Here is an 11,864-nt window from a genome sequence, read left to right as displayed (position 1 = left end):
TTAAACAGTCTCTGGTGTTAATGATATGTATGTTATGTGGATGCGAAACAAAAATAAGGAAACGGATACATTTCAATCCCCTTTATTTTATAATACAATACAGAGATTAAAGTTGCTAATAATAGTAATTCATACTTTATAACTAGACAATTATCATAATATCGCGCCACGATGTACCATTGTCATGTTTTAACTCGCAATTGGATACCTAACTACTTACCTACCAAGCATTTTATTGACTAGAGATAATTATATTATTACTAATATATAGACGAAATAGATATACAATATAAATTATTTAAATATACATGAATAACGTATTAATCGGAAGAAAAATGTACCATAAAAAAAGTTTCTACAACAGAGTTTCATAGCTTAGCCTTGGTATCTACTGTGTCAGAATAGAGGTAACAATTTCTTCCAGACAACCAAAAAGAAATAATTAAAAAACGTCTACCAACGTCTCAGTACGCAGCAACAAGCAAAGCTAATAAAACTCAAACTGTCCACAGATAAAAAATTTCTCTCTCAACTTTGGTTAATAATTCAATTAAGTAACCGGTTTTAGGGGGCGTTAAATGTTAACATTTATCATGTTATTACGGGCCCTTAGAGGAAAATGTAACAGAGTTAACGGTTGAGTCATTAACTCTTGCGAAAGTGGCCGCAGATGGTACTCTTTTATTGTTAATTTTTAATCTGTTTCGGAGAAAATGATTTTAACATTAATTTGTAATATTGTAAAAGGTTATTTAGGGGAAGTTGTTGATATGGGCATGACAGTGATTCTAGTTGATAATTATATTGTGCTTTTTATATCATTAAATTGTTATCAGTGTGTGACAATTTGTGTAAAAAATTAAATAAATTTAAAAAATACAATGTTGGGCCAGCCTTCCCCAAACTACAGAATCAACAAATGATATATAAGAACCAACAATTAATTTATATTATAGCAGCAACTGAAATAAATTCTGTAAAAGTTTTAAACATATTGTTGGTTTTAAGAATAAGCCCGTTGACGAACTGAGTTCTGTTTATGGTACTAAATAATAATCGTTATCTGAATACTGCAAATCGACAATCGACTTTTTGTTTGGCCTCTAATCGTTTTACAGCAACAACTTTTAAGAGTAATTAATAAATTAGTTGTTTCGACGCAAGATCTTTCCAACTGCAAAACAAATTGAAGAAAATAATACACGAACAGTAACGCCTATTGAATTCCATTTCATTGCTTAGTCGATCATGTTAGCCTATGTCCTCAAGTAGGATACGACCGGTGTTATTCTTCGTCGTAGAGCGGTTTGTCCAGCTCCTGGTGGTGCTTGCTGGTCATCTCCGATGTTAGGGCTTGCTTCAATTCGTGCTGCCAACATGGGAAAGGATTTATGGATTAGTACTTTAATTCTAGGCTCAATTAGTAACTTAAATGCTTCTGAGACTGATCTGGGCTCTAATTGATCTATGTACAAATGAAAATTCAATAAGGGGCGGAATACTCACTGTCTATACAATGAATAGGAAGAACAAAAAATGCTTGGAGAAATAATACTTTGAAATTTGATCCATTTGCCATTCATTCATCGGCCATTGTAATCAACTAGGGCCCTGCGGTATAACTCAAATGTAATATGCGTCTTGAAACCGTCTGAAGCTGCTTCAATCCGAAATACGCATTTTAATGCAAAATGCGATCTATAACTATTGGCTTGGATTAGAGAGGAAAGATTATATGCCTAAAGCTTCTTACTGGTTTCTATGGATTACCTTGGAAGAGAACGACTTTTCTATTAACGTTAAAATGTTAATACGACGTCCTGTTGTTTAATGAGTAATAATTAATGTTTATTTTTTACTTTTGTCCTATAAACATAAATTGATTAAATTACAGCGAATGGCACTTCCCGTGTCGTCACTTTAAATTTTACGCTGTCATATATTTTTATAAGTCGTTACGTCATAAGCCCCCTCACTCAAACTCTGCAGTTGGTCGTTGACAATTTTAATTGTTTAGATAGAGGCAAAAATATTTGCCTATTTTTCGATTATCTATTGGCTAGTCTAAAACTATTTTAAAGCCAGTTATTATACCTATTTATAGTCCCTATTGTAGAGAATTGTTGTTACTTTGCTAGGAGGCCTGACCAGGGAGTGCGTCGCGCTGCCTTTGCCAAGATACGGCCTCCACTCCAGCGGTTACCCATTGGGACATAATTGACCAGCTCATTAGCACGTGAACTTAAGTACTTTTTATAACAGTTGCAACTGTCTCGAATGCAAGCACTTTTTATAACACTTAGTGTCTGGTATGCATCGGGATTGCCCGACTAGTTTCGGATTCAACCGGAAACCTTATTACGTCGGGGTGGCAGAGTCATTTTATGATGTTCACCCCCATCTAAGCACAGTGTGTTGCCTGTTTATGAAGATACTAACTACGAAATGCCTGCACAGCCTGGTGAACTGGCCGCAGTCGAGCGCTAGCTGGGGCGCGGCCCGCTTGCCGCCGGTCCAGTCGCGGCTGAATGTGATCTGAGCTGACACCAGCGCCGCCGCCAGCACACACGCCGCTACCACCACCACGCATCTACGGCAACGAGAAAATGGATGTTAATATGGTTTTTATAGTCGCACATTGGTCATGAGTCACCTCTGGTCCCAAACTAGGTAAAATGTAGAACGAAGAGATGAAAGAAGGAATAGGGTTTAGTGCGAGTCAGGCTTGAGACACTAAGCACTGAGACGTATTTCCGTATGAGGTCGACGGACAGACTGCGGTGTCTCAGTAAAACGTTTCGTTTTACCCTTTGTATTATAGGGAGCTCTAACAATGAATGTCTTCATCACCACATATTTAAACAACATGTAACAGACACCAACCGTATTTAAAAAAAACTGTTGCATGCACGAAATAAACAGCTTACTCCTAAATATTCGAGATTGGCAGATATTTTTTGTTAACTGTACCTAGTAATTCATTCATTAGAATGGAGTTTAACTTTCTTGGTACATATTTCTGTGTTTCTCAGTGCACCCAGTAGTTCACAACCAACACTGAAGCACCAAATATACGATCGAAGCCGTAATAAAACAGGACTTAAAAAGTTTTAAGCAATTTTTGTTTGAAGTAAATAAAGTGTTTCAGAAAATATAAAATTAAAAAAGAAACCGAAAATTTATATTGCATTTGTTAAAGTACCTAGTCTCAAACTTAATTAACTTTTATAATAGCAAAGATTTCCCTATGAGTTTTAGTTCACTTTTGAACAAGTGCATAAACTTGCCAAAATTTAAATAGAATAAAAAAACACCATTTTAACTTCTGCAAAAAAACTTTTTGCAAGTTTTTTTACAGTAAAGCGAAAAACTACAAATAAAAAACAGAAACTTTAAACCAAGTTTCCCAAAGTTCAACTCACCTACAACCCACCGTCGTCATCTCAACGTTTTGCACTCCGCGGGTCACAGACAACAGTGGTCTGTAGAGCGGTCCTCCATCTTTTATAGCAGACCTCTTTCCCGCGCATCGCTCCACGCACTCCTACGGGCATAGATTAGGGATGAGATTACACCTCCGCGGACACTTTTATACTTTGTGGGAGATTTTAAAAAGATGTAAAGGGCTGAAATGCATAAAGCGTGCTGTGGATACAACAAAGGTATTTACTATACGGTATAAGGACTATTCGGTGCCGTTTGGGATTTTTGTAGAAGTAAATCGTTGTAAATAGAAAAATTAATAATAAAATTCTGTTAAACTGAAGTCTCTTAATAAATCTTCATGGTCTAAATTTTGATTCTCATGCCTGTGGATGCCTTTCGTATCACCACATATACTTTCTCTAGACTTCTAAGAATATTTAAAGAAAAAAAATACAAAATCAGTCATTTTGATCCATTCAGCTGTTATTAAGTTCTAGCGCGAGTACCATTTTATTTACAAATTTGAATGGTGATTCGCAAGGTTATTTTTTCACCAACAATGTCCGTCAAATAAACGTACTTATATACCGACTATTATTAATAAAAAGGCCTCTCCCGGGATTCGAACAAGAGACGCAGCTATCGTGAACTACTTAAATAACGAGGCAGATACCAATGTCTAATCTACGCAACGGCAACGTGCAGTGGGTTTGATTCCCGCATCAACCGATCCTTGGTGTGTCCCCCAAATTAAAAAATCTAAATATCTCGTACTCGTCTCGTGCGTGATATATTTTTATAAAACCCAAAACGGGGAATAATCTTTACTCCAACGGGAATCCTAGTACAATGTCTAAAGTCTTAAATCCCAATTAAGCAGGCACATTACACCCATGGAGTACCGTTAACACCCACAAGAGCACCTCTTAGCCTACGCAAAAAAGGGTTCATAAAATCATTAAAATAATCATGACTCAGTGTTACTAAATCCCTTGGAAAACTCTTAAAAATACTAAAAAGAAAATATGGCTCTTCATGGTATCATTCTGACAGACAAAATTCCATATTCCATATTTTCAGGATTCTCAGGCTTTATAATGTGAATTGTGGTGTCCCAAATGAGTCACATGTGGAAACACATTTGTTTTTATTGTTTGTGTATGTTTATAATGAGGTGACTGAAATAAATTGTGTCTATATCTCATAAATTAGAGATAGGTATAGATTATAGATGTTTTGATAGTAACTGTCGTGAGAATGATTCATTATTAAAATTAAATGATGTAACGGTTTACTCACGCGTATTTATCGGGGTAGCCCGACTAGTTCGACTCGCGATCCCGCCGCGTCTGCTTATGATTAAGGACTCCGGTTGGGTCCGAAACTAGTCGGGCTACCCCGATAAATACGCGTGAGTAAACCGTTACATCATTTAATTTTAATAATTATAGATGTTATACATCTATAATCTATACCCTATCCACTCCATTTTAACTCAAAGATATTCTGATTCTGATTCTTATAATAGAGAATCTAAATGTGTCTTTTTATGCAAACACGTATTAAATAAAAAAAACGACTGATTTATTTCAGTGGTGGGATTGATTCGGTTACCTCTATTGTTGTTTACTTTTGTTCTTAGTCGCTTGTTTCCAAGCTGAGTTTAGAGACAAATAGACACACAAGATTATTTACGTACCTGAAAAATCTAGGTAAAGTTACTTATTTCAAAGAGTTATAAACATTAAATTACATAAATACTTACCACTGTTCCCGGAAATAACATTTAAGTGTAACACTACGAAGTTTACCTCACGTGTATCGAACCTGCAACGCAATCTTTTATTTATGTTTGTTTCAATATTCCTTTAACGTAACCATTTTGGAACTACGTGCCACCGAAAATACTGTTAAATGTGGTTTTGAGTAGGTGATAAAATATCAAGAGGGGGAGCAGAGTTCCGATTTTCGCTTCTGGGACTAAAGAGAGATGTCGTTCTACGGCTACTGACACACTTTCACATTTGGAATAATATTTTAATTGCTATTTAAAAAGCAAAAATAGCCTATTTCGTACTAATCCTACTAACATTATAAACGCGAAAGTTTGTATGCACGGATGTTTGTTCCTCTTTCACGCAAAACCCTCTGACCGGATTTAAACAAAACTTTTTACACATGGCTTCTTCGATTTGTAGCGGGCGGCCTCGCGGGAAATAGCTAGTCGGATTTGCAACTAAATACGAAATATTGGTCACTGACCTGAGCGAGAGTCACGAATATCCGGAAGTCGCAGGTTTGAGTCCTGAGGTTAACATTTTGCATTGTATTTAATTACATTTAAGAGGTAGTGCTATAAGCCCTCAGATGTCAATAAAACCCAAGTATCTTCGGCACCTTTTCGAATCGTATGTATTAATTTTTCATAATAAAACTGTAGAATCTTGCACGACATGAACGGAATTTTGCCAATTTGTCTGCGTCTTTACATACACGACGAAGCATTTCTGAAACATTTTCCAACGTGACTCAAAAATAAAAAAATGGGGTCCAGTGTTTGAGTGACCAGTCAAGGTTGAACTGGAGAATACTCGCTTAAATTGAGGATTTTTAATTCTAATAAAATTAATTCCTTTCGCTACGTGACGTTGTTCTTTGAACTAGTATCTCATTAAGATTATTATCTGTTCAGCTACAAGTCCTGCTTGTAAAACGTCTGAAACAACCACAATTTCACAAAAGTACGCAGTAGGTAAACAACACGATTCAAAACACACCTTTAGAGTACACTTATAAATATCTTAAGAAAACATAAGACCACTGTGAGATATGAAACATATTCAGATTTCTTTGATCCATTGTCACGACGCGACAATGCTCGTGCGAGCCAACAGATGGCGCTATACAAAATGTCCGCCATTGTGAACGTTATTTATGAAGTTCAATACGTTCCTTTGAATCCTTTGGTATAGAAAACTAAACACATTGAATATGTTTTCTTGATATTCTTATGTGACGCGATTCTTTGTGATAAATATAAATATGTTTTCTTGAACACGGATTACTTGCACTGTATGTTTCTGCTTGGATTTTAATGTCACGAGTAAGAATGAAATTGTAGACTGAAAAGTAAGGGTTCACGTTTATATTAGGATAAAATTACAGTGAAAATATGACTCTTTTTGTCCATTTTTCCATCATTGACTATGGGGAAAATGTGTATCGAATTTTCATGGTACAAAACGCTTTCGTAAAGTTTCCAAACACACGGTACAAGACTTAACAGACCCAGACGTCAATGAAGATATTTATAAATTTAACACCGCTTCACACGATTTCAACAGTTAGAAACTTAGGCGGTAATAGGACCCTAGACGCTATTATCAAAATTCAGTTTTAAAACGAAAATAACTTTAAGAATCGAGTACTCATCACGCGTCATCGGCTTCTTTAATAACAGTGTAATAAATGGCCCTATTTACTTATCAAAAGATACGTAACTAAATATAATTGGGGACAATTAAAAACAACAAAAAGGGCTCCAATAACAACTAAGTAGGATTTATGTAGATTCTAAATAAATTTTCCTTAAAAATAGAAGTAGGACTAATACATTCTCATAGGGCCGTACCCACTGAAGTTAAAATTAAAAAATAAATCAATTGTAACACTGACAACCTTTTTTGGTCAATTTAATTGTTTTTTTTTTTATGCTACATAATGGAATAATGTTAATAATATGCTTATAAAGGCCAGATTTTTTTTTAATTAGATACAAAATGGACATTTGTCAATCTTGGGCTATCCCAAGGAATGCGAGGTGCACACACATATTTAATTAATTTATAATGTATACAAGACGTATACATCTACAAAAAAAAGCGAAGCCCTGCTAAAAAACAATAAGTACATATTTGTCAATTTTTATTTGTTTCAATTTCAGGTTTGAATTTAAATGTTTTGCAGCTATAATTTCTTTTAATTCTAAATAAAAATGTTATAATCCTCATAAGGTGTCAATAGGTAGCTACACAAATTTTGAAATAAAATGTTTTGACATTTTTTACATAATCCGAATAATTAAACATTCAAATTGACTCAACCATGAGTTTTATTTCGTAGCCAATTAAATTCTGGTTTTAATTAGTTTATCGAATGATCATAATTAATGTTTTGGTTTAGAGTTGTCTTCGTAAGTAATAAATTAAAATTCAATCAGTCTGTTAATAAGACGGCAATCGAACGGATGTCACTAATATAAATAAACCAACTAATATGAATAAAATATTTCCATTTTAATGTTTCAACTTTTTTTGGTGTTACAAAATGGCTGTCACGAACTCCGAGTTCTTTTTCAAAATTAATGCCACACGCGGGAGTAGCATTATTGTGATAAGTTTAATGACAGTTGTTTTACTTTTTTCCAGCCATTTATTTAGGCAAAGGCGCTGCTATTGAAGTGGAACAACACTGAACAATTCATTGAAATAATGTCATCACCTGTCTCAGAAACCCTGACCTTTTCTGTAACATTTTGGCAGCACAATCAGAAGACGTAGTTTCACTGATAGCGTTGCCGTGCGAGTAAATCGCTGTCATCTTGTTGTTTACCGCAGTACACTTGTGTGCCGACCGCATACAACACGTCTTTGCCATTTTTTTAAATAAAAATCGTTAACAACGTGTAACTGCATCGTGTAAGAGAAACCGGCTTTCTTTGCGCACCGTTAACCTAAGAAAAGGTGAGCCAATATATGAACGACTTTTGTTATTATTTGATGTATTTCTCATTGCCAATGTGTTGTGAAAGACTTTCTTAATTGTTATTTTAATTTTCTTGCCATAGTTCGTAAGTTGACGTAAGTGTTTCGTCAGATTACTATCATTATGTTATTATAACGGTCCAGTAATAACAATCTTGTGCATATTTTCAAAATAAACAACCTTCTTGATAACGTTTTCTATTAATATATTAGATACGTGGACGTAGATACAACATAACGTATTATATTGTTCTGTTTCTCCAAGTCTTCTTTCTTGGGTCAATTAAAAAGTTTGAACTGTCAAACGTCAGCGAGTTCTTAGTTTGATGCAAAGATTTATGTCACCTAGCTATAGTAGACTTGTAGACTGTCAAAAGTGGACTACCCTATTAGGCAAACATTTTGTTATTGCATATTATTAAGTCTTGCTGAATGATAATATTATTAAGTTATGTCTTCCTGATTGCAATACTATCTGTAGATGTGTATCTGTTATCATATTTCCGCGTATTATAAAGAGTAAACAGACAATATGAGTAATGTTAATGAACAAATAGAAATGTGAACAACGTGTGCATTTCGTTATTAACAGCTGTTGTCAATTTATAACTATACAAAGTTTACTTAAGTGTTACGGGGACGGTTTTTTATCTATTTCATTGCATAAAAAAATCGTGCAAGGAAATATTTGTCTATTCTTAAACCCAGATAAAAAATATCTTCATAATTAATAATTAGGTACCATTTTTTGAGTAAACTACAAAATGGGTCTTACGAAAATCGAATTGCAATTATTCGACTTCTTCCTAAAACTTATTTTATACTCGGATAGAAATATACTAAGTATATTTTGATACATCAATTCCTTGTAATATCGAATTGCATCATACCGCCATATATCACGGAGTAGGTCTTGAATATGTCACATTGAGTTTCCTTGTGATGGATCACCTGCGATGTATTATAACGATTCTAAAATTGATGATTTTCACACGACTCTAAATGTAAAGATGCAGATGGTATTCTTATTTAAAATAGCTGAAAACGGTTTTTTGTAATGTTTATTAGTTAGAAGTGGACTAGGATATATGGAGGACAAGAAGGGAGTCTGCAGTGGGATACTAATAGCTATTAACATTTTAGGCTGAATAACGTAGTGCATTTGCATAAAAGCAGATTCATTGTTTCCGGAATTAATAAGAATTAATAATAATTAAAAGAATAAATTGCTTAAAACATCGTATTAAAAAACCTACATTATTTCATCTTATTAATTAGCTTTCTTAAATGTAAAGCGACAGTTGTTTTTTTTTTAATAAGAATTGAATTGAACATTCATTGGTAATACGTTTACTCATAATTACAATGAATTAAAAATAATAACTTACCGATATATCTAATAATAAATATAATTATAGTATCAGATATAGGCTAGTATTGCACGGGTATCGAACTGGTTTTAAAGCACAGCCACTCAAACTGGACCCCGCCAACGTGACGAGATTTTGACACATTGTATGCCTTTGCTATTACTGGTACGCAAAAACCGATATCTTGTCAAGTCACACAAATAATCAGCCAGATTGAGAAGTACCTACGTCCAATCCTATTTTTAAATCTGGAATTGAAAAGAAACAATTTTAAATAGTAATAGGTATTACAGTATTACCGTTATCGCAATAGTTATACCAAAAAAAAGTCTACATATTTTTTATAAATTCTGGAGAGCGAATACAATATTGAGTATGTAGGTATAATAGGCCAAGCCTCCATTCCAATCGGCAATAAAACATGATGTAACGAAGCCCCACAGATAACACCACTTGATCTGTGACGCGTTGTTGACAACTACAACTCTATTATCTTTGGTGTCCATTTAAATCACAATGGCGGGGAAATTACTAGCAGTCTTTTATTTTATTTGTTGTTGCCTCTAATTATCATTTTGTATCTTGGTGTACATAAGGGTTAATTAAAAGGTTTAATTATTATTGACTTTCGAAGTATCTACACGTTCTTTTTTTAATGGAAACTTCAGTTAGTAGTAGTAAGTAGTTATTGCTAAGATTATAGGTACCTGAATTTACAAAAAAATGTTTCTTGCCATCCCATTTTCGACTTTAAACAAGTCTGATGAACATTTTTATCAATATTCTGCATATTTAGAAGGTATCGCCTACAGTAGAAATCAACAATTAATTATTTCAGTGTCCGAGTTAATTTTTTACTCGCATGCAGGCTAAATTAATTAAATTTCATACTTCGCCATCCTCGATTCTGCTGCTAAAACGATATTTAGACTGTTTAACTAATATCAATAGTTACTCAAGTTCTCTTTGTTAGTCACGCTAAATACCAATAATAAGAATTTTTAAACAAAATTGTTATTTTTAGTTTCAAGAAAAATTTACTTACTTTAAATAACAGTTATGTTTTTCATGATAGTTGATTCTCAAATATATTGGTCTCACTACAACGCCATCTGTGACGAAATTGGAACGCCCGCCCACCATTTTTTTCCGGGATAAACTGTCAATAAATAAGATAGGTACTCATTTTAAATTAATAAATAATACATTTCTAAGAGCAGAAGAGTTATTTAAAAATACCTTCGTGCCATCACAGAGTGTTTAAAGATAATATTTTGTGTAATGTTAGAACCGCACATATTGTGTAAAACTGAAATCTTTGTTTGATACCTTTACGGCACTTTATTTTAAAAGCATTAGCTCTCGATGCAAAACCCGTGTGATGGTACTCTCGCGGGTGCCATATTATCACTAAAGTACCAGTCTAGTGGAAACTGAGTGCTTCCCTACCAAATAGTTCTCTTAGGATATCTTAGCTTGAATAGTTTTAAGTAAAATCGGAAAATGCAAAATATTTAGGTAAAGGAGGTTTGTTTTGGACACTCAATTAGGTATTCGTGATATGTAAGGACAATTGAATTTGCTCTCATGTTAAAAAAAACAACTAAAAATCTTTCAGTTTTAATGGATTCAATTATTTTGCATTTTATATAGGTAATAACATTGTTACCTAGTGCTTGCCCTAGACGGTAAAATTCCTGATATTTCAATGACATTACCGAATAAAACAAATCACTAACGATTATAGACGAGGATTACGGTTTCAAGGTGTCACTAGGTCTGAGGTCCTGGGTTAAATCCCGGTCGGGTCAATGTAAAAAATGACATTTTACATTGTCTCGGGTCTGGGTGTTTGTGGTACCTTCGTTGTATCTGAATTCCATAACACAAGTGCTTTATCAACTTACTTTGGGTTCAGAACAATGTATGTGATGTTGTCCGCATTTATTTATTATTTATTATAAGAAGTACATACATAACTTTAATCATTATAAATAATATGGTGAAACAAATAACTAGTTTCGGCAGTAGCATCCAGTAATCGACTGCTTATCATAATGAGTGCTATCATAATAGACCGACACATTGTTCGATACACCATAGTACGTTAGTACTCTATAGGCGATTTGACATTCAATTATTTTTTATTAGAACAAGCATTTGCATGATCCACGAATGTTCTGAGTCTGGGTGTTTTGTGCATGTGGATTGTAAGTTTGTTAAATATCCGCGATACAAGGATTAAATTCCTTGGAACAGGAGTCGTTTTTTTTATTAAATGAAATGAAATTAATCAGAAATGTCT

The 11,864-nt window shown here is 34.0% G+C and overlaps 1 protein-coding gene across 3 annotated transcripts; it reads right to left on the bottom strand.

The window, feature by feature from the left end:
* Window positions 1-66: 66 nt before the first annotated feature.
* LOC113507051 lies at window positions 67-6,386 on the bottom strand. 3 transcript variants are annotated; one of them, XM_026889906.1, is made up of 6 exons: window positions 6,204-6,386; window positions 5,689-5,933; window positions 5,192-5,253; window positions 3,423-3,544; window positions 2,440-2,590; window positions 67-1,373 (listed from the first exon to the last, which is right to left on the bottom strand). In XM_026889906.1, exons 3-6 carry the CDS (start codon window positions 5,210-5,212, stop codon window positions 1,257-1,259), a joined length of 411 nt encoding a protein of 136 aa, XP_026745707.1. In that variant the 5' UTR covers window positions 5,213-5,253; window positions 5,689-5,933; window positions 6,204-6,386; the 3' UTR covers window positions 67-1,256. The 3 variants fall into 3 exon arrangements, with proteins under 3 accessions (XP_026745707.1, XP_026745705.1, XP_026745706.1); XM_026889904.1 differs by lacking the exon at window positions 5,192-5,253 and having other exon boundaries at window positions 6,204-6,385; XM_026889905.1 differs by lacking the exon at window positions 5,192-5,253 and having other exon boundaries at window positions 67-1,369; window positions 6,204-6,381.
* Between the last annotated feature and the right edge of the window lie 5,478 nt (window positions 6,387-11,864).

This window comes from Trichoplusia ni, unplaced genomic scaffold (assembly GCF_003590095.1).
Source record: "Trichoplusia ni isolate ovarian cell line Hi5 unplaced genomic scaffold, tn1 tig00000423, whole genome shotgun sequence".
NCBI lineage: Eukaryota > Metazoa > Arthropoda > Insecta > Lepidoptera > Noctuidae > Trichoplusia > Trichoplusia ni.
Note: the sequence above shows the minus strand (reverse complement) of the source record. Positions and strands in the feature narration are given on the sequence as shown.